The sequence below is a fragment of the Colletes gigas genome, unplaced genomic scaffold, assembly GCF_013123115.1.
Source record: "Colletes gigas isolate AHSC1104 unplaced genomic scaffold, ASM1312311v1 Colletes_gigas_Sc00010, whole genome shotgun sequence".
Classification (NCBI taxonomy): Eukaryota; Metazoa; Arthropoda; class Insecta; order Hymenoptera; family Colletidae; genus Colletes; species Colletes gigas.
Window position 1 is genome coordinate 8882048 of NW_025106639.1, and position 27124 is coordinate 8909171.

The following is a 27124-nucleotide window of genomic DNA, read 5'->3' on the forward strand; positions in this document are numbered from 1 at the left end:
CTGACATTCCATTCGACACGCAATCACCGTTTCAAATATGGAGATTCCTATTTCACGATTCGAACAGAAATAATCGTCGATCGGAACAAAAGCAATATCTCGATCGTACTCGATCCGTTGCTGCTTCATTCACGCGGCACCAACGTCGCTCGACACGATTTTCCCTGAAAAAAAACACCAAAATATGAAAGTAACTCTGCACGACCATCCATAGGAGCACAGTTTGCATTACGATGCCACTTCTGTGACGCCATGATCAAACGATTTCGGTTCAACTGCGCGTGCACGATCGTCCTGTCGATGCTGCTTTACTCGTTCGTTCACCATTGCGGTTCGGAACTCGTCAAGGATACCTCCAGGTACCGATCGTTCGTTTCACGTGGCTGTATCATCCTTCGAACTCGAGACTAGCGAATTTATACCGTTCTTCCGATCCAGCAACGACTTCGAGGCGCAACGAAACAATCTCGACCCGGCGATCGAGCGAATCTTCCGCAGTCCGAGCGAAAAGAGCACCCCTGTTCGATCCGAGCCGGAGAACCGCGTCAGAACGAAACGAGAGAACGCCGCCAAAAGGAGCAACCCTAAACTCTCGAACGAGGCTACGAAACACGAGCTGAAGCGTTCGATGTCCACGGACGCTGATAAAGTTTCGTCGAGGACCGGTCGTTCCTCTCGAGAGCTTCCCAGGTTCAGCGACAAGGATTCCGCGGATTACGAGGCAGCTGTCGATCGGGAGAAATCCGAATACGTGGACGAGGCGGAGGAGGAGTCGGGAGCTGGTCCAGGGAACAAAGGAGCAGTTTACAAAGGCAGTGAGTTCAGAGTTGGCGAGGATTCGAACAGGTTCATCGACCAGGAGGAGAGGTCCAGCCTGTACGACGACTTCGAGGCGAAGGATATCGCGAAGAGAGGGATCTCGGGGGCGGACGACTACGAGGAGGAGGTAGATGACGAGGACGTCGCGGCGCTCGACGAACGAGAGTCCATGGACGAGGAGGCTGAAAGGAGGAAAGCACGTGGCGACGTGCGAGTCAAGAGGGAACACGAGAAACTAAAGGAAGCTGAGAAAGCAGAGAACGCTGAGACGTCTTTGAAAGAGGAGCAACCGAGTAAAACGGACACGGAGTCCAACGAGCAAATTGACCAGTCGAAAAGGAACGTGGAGAAACCGGAGAACGAGCTGTCCAAAGCGAACGATCAAGAGACAGATCAGAAGCAGTCTCTGACGGTGAATAACGATCAATCGGTAGTAGAGAGTAACGAGAACGCGAAGTTGTTGAATGGAGAGGCGACGGGGGGGAGGAAAATGCAAGAGGAGGTAGGAAGTTCGAGTGGCGAGTCATCGAGTCTCGAAGGAGCCTCCAAGATCGACGAGCCGAAGATCGTTGACGTTTCGAGCCAGGAGGCGGCGAAAGTCGAGGCTCCTCCTGACAGAGCGGAAGTCCAAGCTTCCGAGAACCCGGCGAGCAACGAGCAAGCGAACGCGGAGTACGAGAAACGCGTGGAGGATCAGATCCAGCGTAAGATCGACTCGATCAAGGAGGAGATCAAACGGGAGATCGCTGAGAACGAGCGAATCAAAGCGATCGAGGAGAACAACGCCAAGTTCGACGAGATGCGCGATCGAGAGGAGGACGAGGAGCAGCCCTCGGAGAAAAGTTTGTCCAAAAGGTCTCTTAGGAAGTCGAGCAAGTCCGAGATACGGAACAGCGGCGAAAAGCGGTCGATAAAACGGAAGAAGAGGCAGAACGAGAACAGCAATCGCGGCAAGGTTCGAAACGCCGGGGAATCGAACTCGAACGATAAGAAATCGATCCGTGGAACGGTGAGAAAGCGATCGATCGGTTCGCCGACGTCTCCGAACAAACGCGAGTTCGCGCGTCAGGTGTTCCTGGTGAGGAACGATCGCGATGCGAGGAACAGGGAAAGAAGATCGAGAAACTCTCTGGCGAATCGAGAAGATCAGAGGTCTTTCAAGTTGAATCTACCCGCCGATGTAGCTTTGGACTTGAAGGCTCGCGGAGACCTCGGCGACGCCAAGGTAAAACTGTAAGAGAATCAGGTTGTCCCGTGAGTCCTCTTCTTCGGTAAATATTGGAGACAACCGAGCGTGGAAACCAACGAAAAGGACTCAGGGGGCAATTTAATGTTGTAAACGACTAGGGAAATATCGTCGTTCGTTCGTTAGCAGTCCGAGCTGGCGTCGAAAGCGATCGAGGACGAGAGGACAATGGCGGAGCAAGAGTCTTTGTCGGATAGAAAGTCCGGGTCAGTGGCTTCGTTAAACAGCGAGGAGAATGGCCCGCTGGCGACCGAATACGGGGATGCATTCGGTAGTTTGCACGGTGAATCTGGCGTAGCACTGGCCCGATTCAAGAGGATCAAACGGGTCCTCCCATTTCCAGCCTCGAAGACCTAGCGTGAACAGAGAACAAGCGATAGCTTCAATTTATAAACGACATCGTTCGAGGACATAAAGTGAACAGTGTTTGATAAATACGGAAAGGGGTAGTTATTTAACGTCGTGATATTAATAAGAGATAGACATAGGTAGCTATAAAGATCCGTACACACAATGCGTTGCGATTTTCTTCACCCTCCACTTCCTGTTGCTCGAAGAATCGGGCAGACCTTATTCGCGAATAACAATTTCAGTCCCGTTAAGTAAAATAAATTTGCTCGTGGCTTCTAAAGTCTGTATTATTTATTCGAGAACAAAGTTGGCCCGACTCTGTCGAGCGACGATCGTTCTTCTTCGCTTCATAGCCGCTGGAAGAAAAGTGAAAAGACGGGTACCCAGGCAAATACACAGATACGCATTCGTAGACGTTCAAGATTTAATAACAAAGATACGATTAAACACGAAGAAGACACATAGATCGTTAACCCTCTTTTTGTGCGCTTACATTATCGGGAGGGGGTGGGGGGGAAGAGACTTTGACGTTTTGTCCTCGACACAGGCGAGCCCCGCCGTCCCCTATTGTATACCATCCATTTCTTCTTATGCACCGTTCTACTTTACAACAATATGAAACAATTATTTACACATCGACGGGCAGAAGGGCCACGGTGTCGTGCGAAAAATGCCGAAGGTGACGTTTTTATCCTTTCTTACTTTTATTTGGTACATTCGTCGCGTCGACGTCCGCTGTATATGTGTCTCTCTCTGTGTGTGTGTATGTGTATGTGCGCGTATCGTTTACGTGTGTGGGTGTGTGTATATGTGTCTAGGATGCGCAGAGTTTCCAGCTACCGACGTACAGCCGATCGAGAGATCAAAGTCTCGCTATAAAACGATACACAGCGAGATTTCGATCCCAGTTTGCTCGATCCCCGGTTCGATCTACAAAACGGATACAAGCGTTTCTCGTCCATTCGTCTGTTCTTAATACTCGCAACGTGGACGTGGAATCGTTGCAAACAAAGAGAAACGGATTACGTTGCGCGTCTCCGATGGCAGACTGATCTCGTCGCGCGCCTCATTGGTCGTTGATCGGGTAGATTAGAACGAACATCGGTCTGACAAGAAGGCTCGTCGGTAAAAACGTTCAGGCACCGATCGTTACGGGAAAATCGCCGAACGTACCCTCGCGCTTCCGTTTTGCTTGCACGGGCGACGACGACGCGAATCGAGACGAGACGAGACGAGACGAGACGAGACGGGACGAGCAAAGTCGCGACAAAGTGATAAAAATCGAATCGTTTCACGGTGCGGTGGATTTACGACGGATACTCTGCTTCGTACTTAGCGTTATGTCGATAGAGACTTTCTTTTTATTTAAAAAAATCGATGTCTGAGAAATGGTGTTCACAATAATATGGTACAACAACGTAACGGCATTACAGACTTAATATTTAGAATCTGTGTATATACATACGCATACACGTACACGTATATATGCGTGTGTATATATACGGTAATATTATAATATAGGTAATTTCTTTACCACAATAACATGGCTATATACAAATATTACAATGGCTCCTTCTTTCCTTCGTTCTTCCCTAAACTCTCGATGCTAGAATCGATCCAAGCGATCGCGAGCAAACCTTCGCCCTTTCCTTTACCTTTCTTTAGCCTTCCTAGTGCGCGTCGCGGCGAGAATAGCCGTGTATAATGATCGCGACGCACACCGGGCCGCCATCTTTCTCACGATGATAAATTGACGCGTCGACTCTTTACGCCACTCTCTTTCTCTCGGCGCAGAAAGAGCGTGTGTACGTGCGTGTATGAGAGAGAGAGAGAGAGGGAGAGCAAGGAAGAGTGCGTTTATGCCTTACTTTTACGGTATGTATGTGTATTCGTGCACGTATATTAATAAGATAAGAGAAAAACGTGGATGAGAGAGAATGTCTCGAATCTTGCGCAACGCCGTGGACGCGAACGGAAATGATTCTCGACATCGCTAATTGCTACTTTACGCTTACACGCTCGAAACGGTTAATTTGTCGGTGATGCTTTTGGTCGTTTATCCATCTCCTCGAAACCGGAAATTCCGTACACTTAACTCTAAACGTCAATGCCGTGATCGAAACCGGATGATCGGTACATCGTTCTCGATTTTCTGACCTCGAGGAGATCTTGCTCCACCCGATACCTTCTCGCCTTTCTCGCTCCACCGACCATCGGTTCTGTTCGCTAGCTCGCTGTTTATCGTCGTACGAGAACGCGACGTTCGCTCGTTAAGTACAATGATTTACAAAAGAGAGAAGTGTCGCGAATGGGGAGAACGGTGATCCTCTATGAGAAAAAATTGACGTCCCCGGCTCACGGGTCTAGAGTAGCTTACACGGTTAGACGATCACTATTGTTTTATATTGCACGTTTATACGAACCCGACAGAACGGTCTTACAATCTAGAGCGACGTCCACGCGCTTTGGCACAGACTTTTGCGCCGAGTCCGCGTCGAACGGATCCGACGCGGTGACTCTTCGAGCTCTTGCGCGAGTCTAAACTGTTCAAAAAAACTTTGGAATACTCCGAGTCAGCCCGTCCCACCGATTCAAGGTGAAAAGAAACGGGGAAAGAACTCTGCCAACGATGCGATTCAAAAAATCCCGTACACGCGAATCATGCTTACGAACGATACGTTTTAACACTAAACCTACAGACGCTTCGTGTATTTTTACACATTCGTTGGATAGAGGATCGAATGCCCTTTAAAACGAGCGTTCGAACGAGTCGATAGAGTGATTAGTTCCGGAGATATGAAGATTTTAGTTTCAAGTCGATACGGTGGCTGGTTAGTTTGTTGACGTCGGCGAGAGTTCATTGATCTCTGACGCCGAAACTAGGTCGCGACTGTCACGTTCGTAGGGTACGAAGACGAAGACAGAGATAGTCGGATCAAGAAAAATTACCTTTTACAAAAACCAAAAACCATTTTAAAGAGGAGCGAGTAGGTTTAGTGTTAAAAAGTGTTCGATCGAAGGGCAAGTGTCGAGCTACGAACAGCGGACATTCCGATCGGCGACGAGATTAAGAGAATAGCGGTGACAGGATCGATCGATGCTGAGATCGCAGGGCCAAAATCGAATCTTGCGCTGAGGCACGATAGGCAGTTACGCTCGATATTCCAGACTCGCGGGAACCGTTTGGGGCAACGACACGGCGCGAGCTACGCGGAAACAAGGGTAAGGCATAAACTTTATGAAACTTTCAACAACAAACGCCAAATGTAACCCTATAAAATTCAATTCATCGTAACTATTTAAAACTTTAGACAATCATATCTCGAGGCACGGTCGAGAACCGCGATCGCGCGTAATCGTGGAGCCGGTAAACATTCTAGAATCGATCTAACACGCACCAATGTACGGGACCTCCACGATCGTATACGGGGTGTTTCAAGACTACAGGTACAAACTTAACCCGTCGGCATTTCATTTATTTTGTCGGAACGATTGGGGAAACGTCCCCTGATCGAACACGTTAACGAAGACACGCGTACGCTCGATTTGCCAATTCTATACTCGACCAACCTACGACCAGCTTCGAATGGTTAAACGATTGAAGGCGGAGTAGAATAAATTAACTTCTCAAGGCCACCGAGAAACTTGCATCTCATATTATTATATTCTTTCTATACAACTGTAAGCACGCACGCTTTGCTTCTTGTCGAAGCAAATCCGGTATGGGCGTAAGAGCAGTAATTCTAGAGACATTGAATTTCTTTCTCTACCTATAGTCGTGAAACATTCTGCATATTTCTCTTTTCGTAATCACAGCAACGATAAACTATGCGTTAAAATCTTATTCTTTTCCTTGTTCAATGTAACGAATGTTCGGGAACTGGTCGGAATAAAACTCTATCGGTATAAAAGATTCACGATAAATCGGATAACTTCGATATACTCGTTAGCACCTCCGAAATGCGCTGAATTGTGGCTTCTGCGGGTCCGGCAAGCAAACCAATCGATTACGACTGGGCAAAGTCGTGCACGCGTGACAATGGCCGTCCAAACCGAGACATTCGTCAGATATTTGTAAAACGAATCCGTCAAGTTAAAACTTTTGTCGAAAATAGTGTAAAATGGTCTGGTCTTTAAGAACCAGACTGCGGATGTTTATCAAAAAACTACAGAATGCATTTAATATGCAAAAATATAAGAAATACTTAAAGTAAGATACGAATTATTATATTTAGGGGTTGAGACAGCCCCCTGCGAAGCTTCCGTTTCATTAATTTTATTAATAAAAATGTGAATTTGAATAAAAATCCGCAGTCTACTAATAACCAAACAGCTAATGTAACTCTAAAACCGAATAAAATAAAACTGCTTTGATTAAATCGTCGATTTTTTCCCTTGCCGTACCTCGGAGTCCTTTTGTCGCGTAGAAACGTATAATTCTTTTTTTCTTTTTTTGTCACGTCTACGTTTACGAATTACGAGTGCAGAATGGCGTTCGAAAAAGGTCGATTACCACTACCCTATGTACACTGTATTACAGATATAAGCGTCATTTTCTTCTTGTTTCTCCCTTATAGATTATACTTTAATCGAGTTAATCTAATTTTGGCGCGTAAGCGCGCGCACGCGATTATTTATTCGACGTGTATACAAAGTACAGCGCATTACTTTCAAAAAACAATTGACGACCGCCGAGGGTACACGCACGAAGGTACGCTGGTCTGCGCGCTATTTCGAAATTCTTCGTTTCCTCCGTCGAACACACACACGACAAGTAATGAAATCGAACTCTGCTGCGCTGTTCGCGATCTTCGACGACGAATCTGAATATACGTACACGGTTGATGTTAACCCTTTTACTACTCGATAGATCGACGCTCGTTCGTACAAATAAATCGGGCAAATTCTAACGATCGTTGTTGAACAAAAGAACTTCCGTAAGTTGAGACGCGCGTGTCGCAGCGAAAGGGTTAATCCAAGATGGCGTGTCTCGTCAAATGATTCGTATTGTACACGTTTCTACGCCCGGCATCGAAAAACTCTCCTCGAAAGATGAAACGCGTCCGCGGGTAGAGCGAAAGCGCGCGACGAATAAAAGAGCAAAGTGAGTGGCTCGAATGGTTGATTAATGTTCGGCAGAGTACCATCGAAAGGTGTCTCCCTCCTCTCTCGTGTATTACGTCTTTACGCGTTTCCCGTGCTCCTATTTCTTCCCCTATTAAGTATACACCCTGTCGACACGCTCGACGAGGAGCACAACGACCAACCCACGGTAATTTTCATCTAACGTTAATTTCACCTAAACAGTAGATTTACCTTACTAGGATCGTATATGACAAAAGCATGTATAAATCAGTAGACATTTTGTTTTGTGCTTCTTAGAGATCATACATGATACAATGTACAAAGTAGTATAAAATAAAAAAAGGGTTAATAAAGATTTGTATTACTTAATCCTCAATTAAGGGTTTATCACGAACGGGACTTATCGATTTCGTCGGCCGCCCCACGGATATCCAACGAAAATATGCTTTTTTCGTTTCGACCCCGATTGGGCGAGTCGATTCCTCGAGATATTTATCGTGGATGATGTGGGGGGGTTGTGGGGGAGGTGGATGGGTCGACGAACGAACCGTTTGGTCGTAATCGCGAACGATCGAAACACGTACTCGATGGTATCGCGTCGCGGAAAACGACCACTCGTTGGAGGTGCATCGGGCGACCGAACGAACAAGATTCTGTCCTATTTGTCCAAGTGTCCCGACAGAACATATCGCGACACACGGACAGATAAGAATTTTTATTCCTACGTAATATAGTCAGCGCATAATCGCAAATGAGTAAAGTGTCTCGCCTTAAAGTCGATCTAGCCTAAAATGGGCTTCGGCGCTGGGATCGGATATAACCATCGTCGGGTCGGTGAGCATTTGTAGACCGTCCACGTCGATCGGGTCGAGGCCCTGCCTGAGAGCGTCGTCCGACGGAAAGAGATCTGGATCGAACTCCCCCATCATCGCCGTCCCGAGATCTTTCACGAACTCCGGGTTCGTCAGGTCATCCGCCCCAGAAAAGTCTGCGAACGAATATCATTCAAACCTTTTGACCTCCTTCCAAATCCCTTCCCTTTTATCGAACGTTCAAAGTTACAGCGACTTTCTTAATCCAGGTATCCCCCTTACAACACGGCTCAAGACTCGGGGACATCCTCGATCCTAAATCAATATCTCATTCTTCTTTGTTAAAGCGAACTATCTGAGAAATGAAACTAGCTAGAATTTCTTCAAAGTGGCTAAGAATCTACCGCCTTGCTCCAAAGGTTTCTGTGTTACGGACTCATCAGACAGCATTTATCGTTGCTTCTACGTGAAATAACAAGCGAATCTATCTGAAAAAACTCACCAGTGAGGATGATCGTTGGTGTGTTAGGTGTCTGTGGCGTGAGTTGTTGGGTGGTGGTGGTGGCGGTGGACGTTGTCGTAGGTTGGTACGCCATTTGTGGGCTCGTGCTGAAATAACCTGCATCTCCGCCACCTAATTCACCTCCGACATTTATCACGTCATTCTGCAAGGAAATTCGCGCAAATGAACCGCGACGTTCGTAGATCGTTCTACTCAACGTGTCTCTAAACCGAGTAAAAGAATTTTTTTCAATCGCAAGATCCGCCAAGAGAACTCTACACAGAGGTATTCTAAGCTCCAAACTCTCCAAATGTTCTTGCTACGTTGCTCACCTGCGTGTAATTCGTGGTGTGGTTCTCACCGATGTACGATCCCATGGTGTTGGTCTGCACAGGCGTGTCCATCTGAAGCGAAAACAGAAAGGAGAGAAACATGAGCGGCGGTTGTTTCCGTCCAAGGAGCGACGTCGATGCGCTCTTCTGGTAAACGAGAGGAGTCGGAAGGAACGTAAGAAGAGCAGGAACACAGCGATCCGGTTCTCGATCTCGCGTTAATTGGCTCGCGTCGATTAATCCTCGTAATCGAAGACGAAGGGTGCCAGTACAGACGGACAAGGAAACGCGCGGGGGGGTGGGTGGAAAGGCGGTAAAGACGGAGAAACAAAGGGCGGATCTGATCGAACCGTGAGCGCTTTTATTCGGCTTCCCCTCGAGGATACGTTCGGAACTTGTTTATTGCGTGTTAGCGTTTTCCTCTTCCTCGGGCCACTTCTGTCGCTACGACTCTATCGGCGTGAATTCGAAGGATCGTGGAAGGAAATGGACTAGCTGTCCTTGCGAGCGACAAGTTGTTTAGAACTTTGAACTCGTCGCTCAAAAATTCCATAAAGCCAACTCGCCAGTTGCAACGAATGCGCTTCGTTTTCGCCCGATAATCCTCGAGTAAGGTTTCAAGGTGGCTTTATGGAAATTTGGTGCGCTACCCCCAAGCCGTTTTCGCGATCAATTCCGCAATGTATCGCGAGATTTTCCTGCAACGCGTCGATTCAACGGCGAAACACATAAAACGCGCGTAACGCACGCCATTTTCGGTAAATGACTGCTTCTAAGCCGGCCTTCGTGAAACGAGGGATCGATCCCAGACGCGAAGAAGCGCAAACAGCAGAACGACGAACGCTTCTCGGTAAAATCGGAAGGTCGATCTCGGTGTCCCGTCGAAGAAAATATATAACGGATTAAGAGGCGACGGAAGCTCGTAGTGTCGAGGGGGAGGGGCGAAGAAAAAAGAGTAATGAGTTTGATATAGTTTGCTAAGGGCGTTGTTTCACCTCTATCTGCGTGGTCCAGGTGCAACCAAGTTCCATGAGCTGCTGCGCGAATTTCGGCCAATCCTGACGGATGCGGGCAACAGATAAACATCAAGGCTTAACATTTCAGTGTATCGCAGAACGAGACGTCGGGGGTCTCGAGTGACCGCGCGGAAACTTACGAGAACGTTCTAATCGAGCGCTGTTCTTTGCGCTGTTCTCTTTTCTCCGGCTGTTTTTAAAAGAAGCACGCACCGAAAAATACATCGAAACTGCTGCTGCTGCTCCGATAGATCGATGGAAAATCATATTCCAACAACAACGGGCGTAACAAAAGATGGTATCCGCTACAAAAGAAATTTGCGAACGCATGCAATGTGCGGTGAAATAATGTCTATCGCAGGCTCGAATACGTTCTTCCGCGTGACTTCGCAGCGCCGAAGAACCCTCCGCCGGTCCGCCATTTTCGAACGGGGATTATACGGTACGATGCATAGCCACAGCACCGCCTCGATTATTAAACTTTGAGCAAGAACGCACAGAAATCCTTCAAGCTCGTATTTTCTTGCGTTCCTACTCAAAGGTCCACGAGGTTGAAAGTTATGCAGCGCACGGTATCAATCGCCCGTCGATAACGTGGCGTCGTCAATGACTATAACGATGCTCGACGATGCACGCGACCACGATACACCGACGGCTCACGGGGACCGTCGACTCGCATAATTTTCGACGTTTTCGAACGACGGAATGCTCGCCGTTCGAATGGAGAAGCGCGCCAACACCGGGTGATTGAGACAGAATAATTCATACTAACACGCACACGCTCGGAATAATTCATGCTGCGTAGTCCCGGTCACCGGGTGGACGAAAGTGAAAAAGAAATTTTACGGAGTCTACGAGCCGCGGGGGAAATCGCATCGTGGTCGTTCGGCAGCAGAAAAGAAAGAAATGAAACACGAAGCGCGAACAGCGTGTAAGAAAGTGATGAAACGCTATGGGAAAATCGTTCGTCGCAGCCGGGCAAACCTCGTGCTTTTATCATTAATACCACGATTGATATCATTGTCGTAACGTTGCGTCTCGAGATCAGGTACAACAGTTTGTAACACAGTGAAAACGAACGATTTTGCCCAGTCGTGTTCGTGGATTGGTTTCGAAGTGCGAAGCGGAGCGCCGGCGTCGATCGAGCCGAGAAAATCGAACGCATCGTTGGATCTTCGCCAAAAGTATCGGCCGCGAGCGCGTCTCGAGCGTGTTTAACGACACCGGAAACGGACGTTTCACTGACCATCGTGAACTGCTCGAAATCCTGCTGAAGAGCCGCCGCCTGCGCCTGGCTCAGGAAGTAACTGTTCTGATCGATGCCATCGGACGTCAGATTCGGCGGACCCGGATGTCCTGTGGGACTAGGAGGCGCCGACGGGTTGTTGCTGTAGCTCAAAGGACTCCCCTGCAGCCGAGAAAAACCCATCATTCAACATTTTCCAAACCGGACAATCAACTTTCTTCTTATCGGGGCGATTACATCTACTAGCGCGCACAAAACCTTCGACGGAAAGGTCTGCTGGACAGTGAACAACGACTGGTTCTCAAGAAAATTGAGGAAAGAGACGGGGATCGTGTCGCCAAGACTCTAACGCGATAAATAAATTTTCCTCACGAGATATATTTATTAAGGTACGATCCACTAAAAATCGATCACTTTTCTACCTCGGGGTTTGAAATTTTCACGATGTTGTAGTATTTTAAGATTAGGGGATATGTGAATTCGTTGTTTCTTCAATTTGTCTTTTATATTTCCCTTTGGATACACCCGTTCGTGCAATAAAATTTCTGCTTCTAATTATTGCACTTTAAGGTCGATTCTTCGCCTCTGGGGACTGTATAGATTGCACAGAGAAGCGCCATTGCCCGCTCGGCCACCGAACCAACTTGGACAAAGAGTCAACGTTCCGTGTACTCCGACTGCCAAGCGGAAATTAAAAAAACTTCGATATCTAAAAAAGTATTACTTTCGGAATTCCATATATATTAATAAAAGTTACTCGTTTCTCGATATCTGATAACTCAAATTCAAATTCCTCGCCTCGAGATACAAGAGTGATCGAATTGATTTTAAATGACCCTTGCACGATGAACTTACTTGAACCGTTAGACTGGGCGACGACTGCGGCGACGGCCTGTTCACCTGCTGCGAGGACCTGTACGAGCTTAAGGAGTTGAGCTGCTGCTGCTGCGTTTGATGCGTCTGCGACGATTTCTGCGAGAAAACACGAGACCAGGTTGAACGAGGCACGGCGAAAATCTTCCGAGACGCGAGTAAACTCTCCGATAAAACGATTCTTTCGCGATCACGCGATGCTACTTTCGTCCGCGCACGCGACTGACGAGCGATTAACCTCTGCGACGATCTAAATCACTTATACTGACACGGATAACTCGGGTTCCTACCAACGGATCCGACCAGCCATCAACGATCGTGAAATTTCGCGGAAAAAAACTGATCTCGCCTCTCGACAAGTGGCGTCAAACTCGTTTTTTGGGGGAATCTGTTGTAATTGAAAAGTATACGTACCATTCAACATAAATATATTAATAGAATCATTTTCGAGCTTCTGGTCGAGGGTGTCTAGGTACTAGTGTGTGTGATGCCACCGGCGTAGAGGCTTTAAAACCGGAAAATAAATGAAAGAATCGCGATACATATATACTAACTGGACTTTGTGGTGGCACAGGACTGTGCGGTTGCTGATATATGTAGTGGCCAACTGGACTGTGGGACGTCGCCGTCGGTGGCGGTGGCCCCGGTTGTTGCGAATAGCTCTGAAGATCCTGTTGCGAAGTACTTGTGCTGTTTTCCAGCGCCACACCCTGTTTCACAGCCATCGCTATTAACGATCGGTCGGCGGCTTTTATTTCTTCGCGTAGCCAGCCCCGAATGGTTATTAGCCGCAGCGAGGTCGCGAATCGATCTCTACGTCGATTCCGCACATTCAAACTCACGGAAGCGGTTTACCACGATCGCGATGCGTGTTTCGATCGTCGCAACGCTGGATCTACGGAGACCGGAAGCAAGACCGTCGGAGGCGAACTTGGCTCTTGCTGGCGATCAAGGGCCATCCCGTTCTTCTATCTTTTTTACCAAACAAACTAACCCTTCGATCCGACAAAAGCTCCCTAACCTGTAGCCAAAGCGAGGCAGACGCTAGGAATATTATTTATTTATGGGACAAACCCTTTGTGGGTTTTATTTGATCCAGAAGAGGAGGAACGAAAGTTTGATTTTTATAAGGTGGCTGACCTGTTAATTGCAAAATCCTCGGAAACGTCGCATTGCGTACGGGATGGCCGAGCACAGATCGAAGTCTAAGAGTTCTTTTCTTAAGCGAAAAATTAACTTCCGACCGAGGGGGGGGCGGCACGGCGGATAAAACTTCTTTTCTCTCGGAGCTCTCACGAACGCAAACAAGATTCAAAGATATCGGATTCATTTAACAGACAAAGTTCTCCCGCTTGGAACCCGGCGGCGATATAGCCATGCTCCCACCGGTTAGCCGAGAAACAGCCGGACCAAGAAAACAAGTTCCAAACCGGACAACAAACATTTTCCATTTACTCCTCCTCCGACGATCTCGAACGTACGAACGGATCGTTCCAAGACTCGATATTTTCAGCATTCAAGACGTGATAAACCGTGTCCTTCCTCACCGACGTATACACTAAACTATCAGTTCGACAAGCTCGATACTATATAATAAGCGAAACGATATGAAGGGGGGGGGGGGAGGGGGGGATAAATTGTAATTAAAGAGTCGTGTCTCGGGGGATGGTCGCGCAATCGGAACGGTAGGGGGGGAGAAAAGAAACAAAAATTTCGTATTACTAACCTTACACGTGTGAAGAAACCTAGAAGTAACAGGCACTGATAAATGGTTCTGCAAAATAACAAACACAAAACAAACACTACAACAAAGGCAAAATAAAAATAAGACGAAATGAAAAGAGTGACCGCTAAAGCGTACCGAAGGGTGACATGTTCAAGGGGCGATACAAACTTTACTTCGATAAAAAAAATAAAGAAACAATCGAGACGTTTCCTTCGTGGCATCGAATCGGAATTAATTTATCTCCATTCAACCGATGCTAATTTTTCCCGAACGAAACGAGGATACGTATATGGAAATCGTTAGCGTAATACTCGTGTGCAAGTACGCGCATAAACGACCGGTGGTCATTAAACAAACGACGAACATTTTTCATAATGGGAAAGGTAGGTGTATATTTTTAGGCCGACTGAGTTCGCGGAATTTCCAGGCAAAAAAAAAGAGAAAAACTTATTTACAACATTATGCTTCTTTGCCGCGGCGCGTTTTACGGTCACGATGTAGGATAAAATCGATGTTTAGCTACGCTACCACTAATCTAGATATCGATTAACAAACCATGCCCGAGATTGCTTCATCGAAGAATAATAATGCCGCTGTATCGAAATTGTTACGAGTAGACGGGCGTGCCGCGATAATTACGTTCAAAGTGAAACATTTTAATAGGCGATCAAAGTGTCTTTCGTAACCGTTCTTGGCGTTGAGATCGGTAGCCGCGAACGAATAAACCGATTCCCTTTTCTTTCGAATAGTCCACGACTCGAGTTTACTTTTCTCGTCCGTTATTAATTCAACAGCGACTCGCATTATCTATCGGAAGCGCTGTGAAATTATACGTACTCGGAACATACTAGTTGTTACGAAGCACAGAAAAGCACAGAATATCTCTCCTCATGCAATGCTACGTACGTACAGTAGGGTGGATCTTATCTAAACTATTCTAAATTATATTCTAACAAGCAGTACATTTTCAATTCTGCGCCAGACACATCCCTTGTTCGATCAAATTATTCTAACAATAAGCAAGGTCCACCCTAACGTACAACCTTTATTCTCCGTTTCTTACGAACGAATTAGTCTTATGGAAATCAGGCATCTTTTACTCCAGAGCCAAAGATTCCTCGATTCCATAATAAACGTCTCTAACTTAACGCGAAGTAGCCGAACGCGCATCGTTTATTCGGAGCTGCAAAAGTAATTTCCAACGAAATTAGACAACTTCAACCCCTCCTACACTCGATCCACGAATTTTCGACTTCGTATAAACTTTACGCGTTTGAAAATTATACGATTATCGTCGTATCTCGCCCGAGCCCGTATTTCTTCGGTTTCGTATCCGCTGCGCAAAGTTCTCGACATCGCCACGAACTCGGTCGTTAGTTTCGCGACAGTAATTCCACGCGAAGACACGTTGCATCGGCTACTTCGGCGGTGCAGCAACATTCTCTAACAATGCATTAAGGCTGGGTGCACACTATCGACTTTCGGTCGACTGAACCGCCCCCGATCGATTCGAGTCCAGAATTTCTCCAGCGGTCGAGCACCCCCGATCGGGCGGTCGATCGATCGATAGATCGATAGCGCGCTCCCGGCTCAACGAAATACTAGTACCGGGATCGCAAGGATATTTACTTGGGCGCTGGTCGGATTGTGATCCTGTGAAAAGGATAGCCTACCAGCTTGAGCCAAGCTGGTCGGCGACAGGTTTGTGGGACTGCTCGTTTGAGGGCTCTGGAATATACCAGCAGTACGACCATTTCAAAAGAGATTCCCGCTTTCGAAGTAGAGTACCTACCTAAGCTCTTCAACTACGTATACGTAACATAACGCTACCTGATACCTGTACGTACGAACAGCGGCGGGAGAGAAAGAGACCGCGGGATCGAGAAAGAAATGGACAACCAGAAACGCGAAAAGAGAGCTGCAATTACTCTCGATATCGACACTTTTTAGTATCGTTGACCGATCTCCTGCATAAGATGTCTCGAATTTAAACGATCCACTCGTTTCTCGATCCCCTTCAGAAAAATACTACCGAAACTAACAGTTAATCTCTATCGTTGTTCTTTCTTAACTGTATTTTATTGCTGGGAGAAAAATCCTGTCCTCCGGGGCGATATAACTCGTCGATAAGAAGAAGAATGATCTTTAATTTAGAGGGGAAAGAATGTTAGGAACAATGTGGCGTGACGTTGACGTTCTATTTCGAATTTAATGGTTTGGAGAAGCTCGCGAGATAAGTCGCGATTGCAGGTGGATTAACGTCTGGTCAGACACGTTAAGAAGAGCAAAGTCGCGGGAGGAATAATCCGACGAGTGCCAAGGACAGGAATTTTCTCTGGCAACGCGACGGGTACGAAATGGAAAGAAACGCGACCGTTAGAAAGGGCTAAGAATGTCGTTCGGAAACGTGCAGCCTTGTAAGAATGCATATAGAAGGTTAAGAAGAGAGGAGAGAAACTCGAGTGTGTGGTGTAATTGGCCAGACTTACGTTGCTGAACGGAGTACTGCTCGAATGCTCTTCCTGGTCCAACGGGGTATGAAGAGGCGACGGGAAATGGACGTTGCTCAGATCGGGTAACGATCCTGTGTTGTTGCCTATTGGGATTTGCTGTCCCGGGGGCTGCGAGCTCGGATATATGCTGCAAGATAAACAGGCGTTTGCTTTACAGTCGTTTGATAATTGCAAAAATCGTCATCGACCCCTGAAACAACGTTGACTCCAGGAAGAAGACGCCAGCAAGGCCGAAAAACAGGTTCGAACAGAGCCCATTGAAAATTCTATAAACTCCCATACACACGAGCGCATTAACACGCACGATATAATACGGGGCGAATACAATGAAGCCCGGCACAATGGCCGTAATGCATAAATAACGCATGCACCGACGCGTAACAATGGACCACGGCACTATTAAGACGAAACACTCTACGAAATTCGCGAAATTTTCGGCAATTTTTCTCTCTGGCGAGAGGGAGAAGGATATCGAGCGGAAAATTCAGGAAACTTACTTGATCCCGGGCACTCTGGGCACCTCGCAGGACGATCTTGGCCGTTCGATGAATCCGTGATGCAGGTCCCTGTTGTCGCTCCCGGATCCGCTCATCGTGTGTTGATCTGTGCAATCGATACGCCGTTAGAACTATTACCGCCTTGGAAATATTAATATTGATAAAATACTGTCTCGCTGTAGGGTTCAAGAGCAAAACTTTATACTTGTAACTTCTGGAGTGAAGTTGGAGCGTCGAAACAACGACAAACGTTCGTACGTCCTTTTTCTCTGGGCGAAAAAGAAACGACAGACATACGAGCGCTGGCTGCAGCCTAGTGGTTCTAAGTTGCTCGAGAAAACGAGCCTAAACGTGCGGACCAAATGTGTTTTCGGCCGGCCAAGCCGGTTTTGCATAATGATAATCTCGAGCGTCGCGGTATCGGCGTCGAACCGCGCTTCGAAGGCGACGATTCGAGGGAATCGCGATTTCACGGGTTTCAATTTCATCCTCTCCTACGACACCCACACTACGAAACGCAATTTACCCCCCCGATAGCTACGACGACGTCGTACATATTTCCAAGGCAACGCGTCCGATTTCACGGGAGCAACACAACACCGTGTAATGCTACTTGCTAACGTTACTACGGGTATAACGTTTCATTTCTGATCCCCTCGTGTCGACGCTCGGTGCCAGATTAAGAGGGAATCATCGAAGGCGGGTATAACCGGCCGACCGGAATCGGAAAACCTGCCGCGCGGCCGTTGACCTAACTCGCGATTCGCCCGATTAGGACACTTCCGCAGGAAACTTTCGACAGCTTCGGAAATCCCACTCGACTTTCTCCTATTTCCCCCCTGCGACATTATTACATCGCTGGCACAATTTATTTTATTCCATTCGAACCGGAAGATCTCACTGCAACCAACGTTCTGGTAAATAGAAAATTGAAACGTTCGAGAAATTAAAATATCGTCCTTTTTAAGACGAGGTTCGACCCAAGAATTGCGTATATTTCCAAACGAAATGCGCGCTAACCGAGCTCATTAAGTCACACGCGATAGCGAAGCGTCATCCAGCTGTCAAACCTACTCGATACAGCGTGTAATTTTTATTTCGAACGAAACAGTTTCAACGATCTTCGCCAAAATCCAACGAACAGCCGGCTCGACATCGCGTAACGAGGTAACATGATGATCTGAGAATTCCTGGTTGCCCGTGCAAAAGCAAGCTACGCAGAGCCGACCAATTAACCGAAATAATGCACGCCCCCCTCGCGATGGCGGCCGAATAATTTCCGCGAACGTTCATCGCGCGAGCAGAATGGATTTTTCCCGGCCGACTGAACGGATACCAGAAACGACGATGGATGGACTTAATGGTCGTAAGATTATGTCCTAGATTAGCCTCGTCGCGTCCAATATTATTTCCGGACGAAGGGTATAAAGACGGGCAGGCAATCTCGGGGAAAAATTGAGTCTCGAATTCGAAGGTTTAAACATTCCAGTGTTTGCTTCCTTACATTTTTAAACCTCTCCTGTTTTGCTCATTTGTGTATAGTATTCGGGACACAGCCATTTGAGTACACATTATAGGGGATGTAAAGGGGAGAAGAAAGGACGAAAATGAGACGTTACCTCGTCGATGAGGGATGGCGTTGGTCGACTGGCAGGCTTCGTTGGCGCTTTGGTGCAGAGCCGAATCCGAATTGGTTCTCCTCCAGATGTCGGGCGGGGGTGGCGATAGATACGGGACGCCACTGTACGGCGAGGTGTCGTGCCTCTTGTCCATCGGACGTATCCGCATCGGTCCCACCCCCATGTTTCTGCTCCTGTCGTTGTTGCGATACACCATGGAATTGTTGTGCATTTCCTCCAGGTTATTAAGCGCCGTCTGCAATTCCAAACCGCGGTACCAATTAATTCCGGGCGCTCATTTCTCTCAGATTTTAGCAGTACCCTCATGCCGTGCATTTCTCATACTTCTTTCTACTCGTTAAAGCAACAGTTTCTAAGGCTATCTGCTGGTCGAACTGTTTCTAACATTTGCCCGCTCCTTTTTCACGAAGAGTGACGATATTTCTATGATTTACAGTTGCAGGAGTCGCGAAACGGTTACACTTATCGGTGTACGAAACAACGAGGGTTTTTATGCAGCGGCGTGGAAATAAAATTGAAACAGATTACAAGCCCTTCCGGATGCAACGCCCTCGAGAGATTCCTCGACGAGGCAAATTCTATCTTCTCCGCGTTCGATGGAAATAATACACTTCTATCTTCGCGCTGCCCTCCCCCGCTTATTCTATCGCCTCGGAGTTTTCTCGTTTCATAAATCTTGCCCCATAAAACGTATCATCCGTTTTACGAGCGGGCCGGCATCGACCTGCCGCCGCTGCGAACCAAAGCTACATAAAGGAAGTTAAGAGTCAGCCAGGACGTCGAGGAGAATCCTTCAACCGTGCCAAGGATAAAACTATACGAGTATACCGGGCCCGCGAGAAACGAGCGCATCTTGTTTTCGGGATCAAAGTCCAAGGACCAAACTGGACACGGTTTTGAGAACGTTAATTATTGGGGGTAAGTTGAAACGGTAAGTAGAGGGAAAAGGAAAGATCGAAACGGAACTTGACTGTAGGAGCGTTATTAGTATGCGAGAACAGATTGGGGAGGAGTGAATTGAACGAGCAAATAGAAGACTCCGTGGCAAGGACATTGTAAACAAGGCAGCGGAGCCAGTACGTTGGAGGAGCAACGTGGTCGAATTTACGAGAACGGTAAGAATAACGAAGCCACGAACTTTGGACGTGCAAGAGAGAACGGTCGGGAGGAAAGACAGAGATCTACAAACTAGATCGCAATAATCAAACGAGGACGCTACGAGGATCGAGAAAGTACGAGTTTGGAGCGGGCTGATAAAACACGACGAGGAGAATATAAAAGACGCGAACAAGAAAAAGTAGAACAACACGGCTCGGCGATATAAGGAAACGCAAGACGGATCAAACGTTGCACCAAGATTTTCGAGGACACGCTGTGTTTTAAAGAAACTCGCCATTTTTCAGAGATTCTTGGAACGACCGTCGTTGATAAATTATCGTAGCCTTTGCAAGCAGCGAGGAAGCGCCACGTGGCGAGGAGAAACGAGGCCATTTTGCAATAACGGAGCAACCTCCGCGGCCTTGACACCTGGTTCGGCCCAGCGAATTGATTCATAAACGTTTCCGCGGTGCGGGCTGAAAGAACGCGTCGGAATTTCAGGCGTTTGATATCGTAAAGGCGATTTACGGGACATCCAACGACGCGGCGCTGCGTGCTGTTTACAAATAGAATCGTCGCTCGGTCGTACGGAGAATGCGGTTTTCCTTGAACCTTGCGCCGCGATGGTTGCCCGTCCACTCGGCGTGTTATAATTAATAATGTTGCCGCGCGTGTTACGTTCGAGCGTAACGAGAACACGGACGTCGCGACGTCTCGATCGTTTCCGTCGCATCGCCCCGCGGCGTTTCCATTGATGATGGATCGCGATCCGGTTGGTGGATCTTTCGGCACGAAAACGAGCTGTCCGCGACGGCGACGGCGGCGGCCGATGACTCGCGGTTATTTAACGGCGCGATGTTTCTACGTAACAGCGTGTTTCCGGAATGCCTGCACGGCGACGCGATCTAAATTCTAAATTAAGGTCAGGCGAAACCCTCGGTCCGGGGCCAAAGTTGAATCCGCGGACCAAGGAACACGCGTCGATCGCACGTAACGTACGCGTCCAACGGTTGCTCCGTTTTTATCTCGCTGCATTATGAACCGCCACGATCGAATCTCGACGACGAAGCGCCATCCTAGCGTTTCCCGGGCGAAACATCGAAGGATGCTTTAATTATAGTGTCCGCATCGATTCTGCCATTCGAAACGTACGGTACGCGACGACCCTCGAACTTTTCGCGACCGAAAATTTACCACCGTCTGTTTACGCGAGTCTCACGTTTCCGCCAAACTATCGAGCACGCGAGTATTATTCAATACGATAACGAGAACGATTACTCTCTCGAGGCGCGACATTGATCGCGATTACTAACGACGACCCGCGCGAACAAGCACGAAATTATTTTTCCAGGAAACTGCAACGCACACCGTCCGACTCTTACGAAATGCGACATATTTTTTTCAATCGGTTTTATGTCGGTCGGCGTCGCCTTGGATCGCAATCGCTGCGCCGCGCGACGCGTACACGTTTCGTTCTTCGCGAAACGGGAACGATATTTGACAAGAGCAAATTGTTTCGCAACTTTGCGGCGTCCGAATATTTATCGTCGTTGCGCAATACCAATATTGCAATTACAAAACAACTTCTTGCGATGAGTGAACGTAGGAAAAAGCGAGCGAATATTTAAATAATCGTGGAACACGCGAGGCGTTGCATCGAAAGGATGGCTCGTGCCAATAGTTACCGGCGTCGAGTTTAGGCTCGGCTGGTTGCGAAAACAAATCGTAAAAATGCGCGTTGCCGTTTACGCGGCGGCGTGAAAATATTCGCGCGTTTTTTCCCAGCCGTCCACAGCGAAGAGGAATATATCACGGAATTCGAAAACCGTTGTCGAACGTTCACGTGGCTCGATCCGCCGACGTCTGGATGGTGAGGCTCGGCTGTCTGTACCTTTCCAATTTTAGCATCGCAAGAATTGTATGGCATAACGATATATTTTTAGTCGGTACACAGAGCATTGGCAGTGGTGCGTACGCGCTCTTTAAGTGTCTTCTCTTCCACGTTCCTGCGGCTGTGCGGACACGTACTGGACCACGGGAAGACAACGATTCCTCGGGACACGTGCTCCGGAGCAGGTTGTCACGCGCTTTACACCCACGCGGCTTTGTCTTCGGTCCACGGAATTTCAAGAGTTTCTCGGAAGGAGCGAAATATACGCGGCGAATTCGTTACGTTATCCCCGCTCGAGAAATCTGACGATTCCTGGAGCAATATCTCGATAACAGAACTGGATACCCCGTGCATTATACATATAAATGGAAAAAAGGTTTCGTTGAAACGATCGCAGGGATTTTCGCGCGAAGGCTGTGTGTACGCCGATCGTAATGAAAGAATCGAGTTAGCGGTCGTTCGCGAAGGGAAATTAATAAGCTGTCGACCAGTATGAACCGGTATGAACCGCGGGTTAAGTCGTCTCATTCGATCGCGGCAATTAGTAGGATTCTCCGGTTGTTACGCGCTCGACTCCGCGTTCGGAATTGGCGAAATCCGGTCCGGAGCGTTCGTCGAGCTCGCCCGGTTCATCGATACGCTCGAGTTAGGGTAATTCGTCTTACTTTGCGGATGGGTCGGTACGCGATTCGCCGAGCAAAATTGATCGGTTTTTCTGCCCCGATCCTTTAATTGTTCCCCGTGATTTCGTGTATCGAGGACTCGCCCGGACGCAATTACGCGATAAACGAGAACGCGCACGCTCGACGCCGGGTACGGTAATCGAATCTGCCGACGAGGATACCAGCCGCGCAAGAATAACACGCGCACACATGTTACTCCCTAATTCTTCGGGGTCGATAGGAATCTTTTTCTACGTGTACCAAAGCGCTGGGATTTCCTGTGCCGGGACCAGCCCAAAGAAATTCGTGACCGTTCTCGCCTCGATGCGTGTCGTTTGAGCGCGGTTCGCACGGCTATTACCTAATACATATCTGTTGAATTATGCGGTAAACACGGGCCGCGTTTCTCCCACGGTTCGGTTCACGGCCAACACCTCGGCGCGGATTATTGCGCGTTGGCCGTAGGAAAATCGCCTTTTCCCACTGGGTGATCCCGTGTCTCCTCGTGGCTCCGGAACGCCACGCTATCCCGCGGATAGTTTGCCCAATTATTCAACGCCGACCCATTGGACAACGTCCAACGGGATTATTTACGAGGCGTGCAGTGCCGCGAGAAAAGTCTTAACGGTCGCGTGAATCTTCCGGGGGAGATCGGTAAACAATTCCGTCGCCGCGGATGGAAGACGATTCGGAAATCGGTTGTTTGGGGAGCTCGCAACGGCGCGCTTAATGTATTCGTCGACAGGTAGGCGGACGGGGTCGCCTCTTCCCGTCGAACGTGCAAATTCCATCGTAATTACGGGCGTAAGTTAATTATCGATAATACAGCGATGCATTTAGGTTTCAATTAGGAAAAGAGAGACGAGCGGCGAAGCGTTTGCGTACGAGCCGGCAGTCCTACGTCCTATTATGTTACTAGACACGCGCACTATGTACGACCGCAGACAAGATTGCCGAGTAAATTACCAACAGGATGGAAAGTCTTGGTCACCCTTTCCGGAATATGTATATCGGTAAAAATAAATGGATGAATTTCATAAGGAACAAGTTTCTTTTCATTTGTGCACCAAATACCCAGTATCCATTCCTTGTATAAATAAATACTCTGGACCGGTTGTTCTTAATTTAATGTTTCTCCTCTTACTCGCGATGAGTTTGAAGACTGTTTGGCTGTTCGACGCCGCCTGGATCGGTACAATAACTGCTATTTACATATGGGAGTATGCAAAGTGTGTATCAGTCGAGCGGTGACGATGCAAGAATAACTTTTCTGGCGCCTTTTTCAAAGCCACGCTCTTCAATGTGCTCGACACATGCGCACGTATTTCGAGACCGACATCCTTCGGAGTATAGCGGCATAATATATTCGTTCGGCGACCATCGAACGCGTCACCGCTTTCAAATATCGATGGGCGTACGGAAATTTCGGGACGCCAAGGATGGGGAATTATTTTCCATCCGGAGGAAACAACTATCGCGGTCAATACAAAAATAATCCGTTTCGAGGATAAATAAAATGACGGAGAAACAAAGTGCAAGACGCGGAGGAGACAATCCCTGCAAGTATTGCACGATAAGAGTACTCTTAACGTTTTAAGACTCATAACGCTACGCGAAACAGCGTCGAGCAGGGTCATTTTAAAGTTACGTAAATAGGGATAGGTGAAAACACAAATATACGTGCAGCAGACGCTGCTAAATTTAAAGAAGCACCTACCGATGACGAGCAAAAGAGTAAACACGCGACGCTAATTCCGTAACGAAGCGATAATATTGCAAAGGACAATGGCAGAGATTGGTCGATTCTGAAAAATTTTTACTCGTCGGTCAATTAATAGATCCAGTCGAGTCCAGTAGAGAAAACTACGCAATTTGTTTCGCGTCGTGGGAATCACTGGTAAACTACGGTCGATGTCGTGGATCACTGAACTGCGTAGCGCCCACTGAAATCGAATTGGAAAAGTGCCCCTAACAAGAAGCACAGGCAAAAAATGGATGAAAATGTCCAGATTGCATAATTGGACCAATGTTCGAACCTTTCGTTAAGAAACCGTCTGGACGAATAAGTAAAGAATAATGTACGGATCCTGTCACGAACAACGATATTTAACAAAAAAAATTAATAAAAGAACGATCAGGCTTCATGAATGGGAAACAGGTTCTGCCTCGTTGCCATCATGAGCACAGACTGCGCATTACCATAACAGCGTAGACGAAAATTGGAGAATTAAGCGGAAGACTGATGTCTCGTTCTGCAGACATAGCTCGGAGCATCGAAATTCTTTCCACGACTTGAAATTCGACGAATAAATAACGTTGAAACATGCAACCTCGAATTGTGGGTTTGTACGCATCTTTATAGACGCGTGTAAATTCTTTTAAACGCTGTTTGCAACGTTGCTTCCTAGACGATTGGTAACGATTAGGTTTCTTTCGCAATGGTTACGCAGTTTCGTATGGTCGATCCTTAGAGACGAATGCTGGACTCGAAGGACAAGCTTCGCGAATCGGAAAAAAAATGAACGCGAGAAACAAAATTCTATTCGAATTATTAGCACGTGGCATTCGGCGACATTTAAATACAATGACGCGTCGCTGCAGGCGGAGCTTCCGTTTCGATCGGTAAAGGATTTTCCGTTTCCGTTTCGACGGACGATCCGCCACGATTTCGTGGACGTAGACCGGAAACCCCGCCGCTGGATCGACGATTCGTAACTTGTTAACAATTTTTCTGTCACTCGTCTGTATCTTGTTCGGTAACAAAATGCTCTTGTGGTTCGTTAAAAGAGACGACGGGAAATATTCTAGACGCGTAGACTCGTGCAACGGTACGCACGTGCGCAAATAGTCGCACGAAAAAACCCAGTCGGACTCACAAATTACCGCTACGTGTGAAGATTCTGAAAACGCTCGTTTCCTGCCGAACCAAACCCTGCCACCTGTTCTTAATTACTCACCGACTGCGATACGTTAATTGCAAGCTACCGATCCGTTCACTCGATACGTGCAATTTTTTTTCGATTCCTTGTTTTGTCGGGCAGCGTTAAAGCGTAGATAATCGAGAAAAACATCGCAATATCGTCTTGATGTCGTAATTTGAGGGTTACGATCCGCCGCCGGGCGTAACGAACCGTTTTGTAAAGACAAATGCAACGAACCTGCAAAAACGTACGCGTTCTTAATTAACGGGGAGCCGATCGGTGGCAAGTTGTCTGGTTACTCATCCACGAGCACATGATATCGAGAAACTTTCTCGATGTAAAACTATTGAAACGAATATATAAATTACCGAGACCTGATCCACGGGAGGGTCGAACGCGGCCATCTTTTTCGGACGTTCGGATGATATTAGATATTCAGCAGGCCTGGGTGTCCTTCGGATTTTATACAAATGATGTTCAAGGACACCGAGACCGATCGAACGACGATGACACTTTCCACTTTGTAATTTTTATCCTCTTCTGACCCCTTATGCACATCGACCGCTCGATGAGTCGGCAACGGTGCGGTGGAATGAGAAATTATAGGATGAAGCACAGGCCCTTGCGCGTAGGCCAACGCCGGGCAACCTTCTCTTAGGAAAAACAACGACCTTCGGCATTATATTGGCCGAGCGTTACTCAACATCGACAGAAAAAGCCTGCATCCAACGTTCGATGGATGGAAATACGTCCTTGCTCGCGACGAGTCGAGAAACGGGCGATCGTGAACTTGAATCCAACAACGAGCTTTATCGAGACCCTATTGCGATTCTCCATTCGATCACCATTCCGTTCTAGATAAAATTAAACAAAGTACTGTTCGTCCACGAGAAGTTGGCACGCGCCGCGATTGGTCAGTGTTTTTCGTTAATGATTCAAAAACGAAGCCCCATCCGACATTTTTACAAAGGAAACTATTGTTCAGAATCGTCTCAGCTACCCCCCTATTTCCGGTTCTTACACCTAAACACCGATCAGAACCATACTCCTTTCAGTTGCCAACTTCTTGCGAATGCACAGTACAAACTGTTCCCGTTGGAATTTCTATTAACGAGTAATAGTCACTCCTAAACGAACGACATTTATCCCGAAGTCCGAAAGAAAGAGCGTCGATTCTATCGTCGAGGAACGTAGGTGAAACGAAGACACGCGGCGCTGAGTATGAATGGCGAGAAATGCGGAAAACGTTGGAGAGGTCGGGAACCGATCAGCTTTGCCCTCCTTATCTCTCTCTCTCGCTCTCTCGTTCTTTCTCCTTTGGCGTCTCCTAGTCCTTTCAGAACGACTTTGCTTCACCCACGCAGCGGCGTCGGGACACCCGCCGCCGTCTACCGTCTCCAGACGTTGATGACCTACTTCCAACAAGATATCCCTTGCCATTCATGGTTGCACGACGCTAGAACATGGACGCGTCGTCCGATTTCGCTCCAACCACCTCCCGATCAAACTCGATTTCGCGAACGAAATCTGTTTTATTCGGATGGAACCAGAACCGATAGGACGATTCGAGCATTGATCCTGTTAGCCGAAATAGACTAGGACGGGGGCGGAGAGTGGAATTACGGTACCAAGATAGAAGGTATTTGTTTCAATTTAGTTCGGTGGAACCGATATCGCGATATCTGACTTTAAATCCATACAGATCCTAACCGAGAGCCAAAGGATTAACTTGGAGCGTCCATCGTTTCGTTAAACCTTCTATTTAACGAACCATTATCGAGAAACACCATCGAGAGCAAAGACCAGATAGGATTTAATTGAAAAACGAATACTTCTTGGTCGATCCAAGTAACCTTTAACCCCATTGGCCCCTCCTTGGGAAACGGAAGAACTA

General features: G+C 47.6%; 2 protein-coding genes across 6 annotated transcripts in view; one reads left to right on the plus strand and one right to left on the minus strand.

The window, feature by feature from the left end:
• The first annotated feature begins 308 nt into the window (after window positions 1–308).
• Window positions 309–2422, plus strand: LOC122397929 (transcriptional regulator ATRX homolog). Its single transcript, XM_043397428.1, has 2 exons — window positions 309–2044; window positions 2195–2422. The coding sequence occupies exons 1-2, from the start codon at window positions 629–631 to the stop codon at window positions 2420–2422; spliced, it is 1644 nt and encodes a 547-aa protein (XP_043253363.1). The 5' UTR covers window positions 309–628.
• A 4313-nt stretch (window positions 2423–6735) lies between these two features.
• Window positions 6736–27124, minus strand: part of LOC122397694 (CREB-regulated transcription coactivator 1-like) — a 38615-nt gene continuing 18226 nt past the window's right edge. Inside the window, exons 3-13 of one of the 5 annotated variants that reach the window (XM_043397033.1) lie at window positions 18638–18893; window positions 17019–17124; window positions 16498–16648; window positions 14009–14056; window positions 12837–12992; window positions 12265–12381; window positions 11410–11571; window positions 10143–10205; window positions 9148–9219; window positions 8816–8978; window positions 6736–8489 (exon numbers count right to left, since the gene is read on the minus strand). In XM_043397033.1, coding sequence (XP_043252968.1) covers window positions 8272–8489; window positions 8816–8978; window positions 9148–9219; window positions 10143–10205; window positions 11410–11571; window positions 12265–12381; window positions 12837–12992; window positions 14009–14056; window positions 16498–16648; window positions 17019–17124; window positions 18638–18893 — 1512 coding nt within the window. In that variant the 3' untranslated portion in view covers window positions 6736–8271. Of the gene's footprint in view, window positions 8490–8815; window positions 8979–9147; window positions 9220–10142; window positions 10206–11382; window positions 11572–12264; window positions 12382–12836; window positions 12993–14008; window positions 14057–15637; window positions 15737–16497; window positions 16649–17018; window positions 17125–18637; window positions 18894–27124 lie in introns of all 5 variants that reach the window. The other 4 variants (XM_043397032.1, XM_043397031.1, XM_043397035.1 and 1 more) reach the window with 4 other exon arrangements.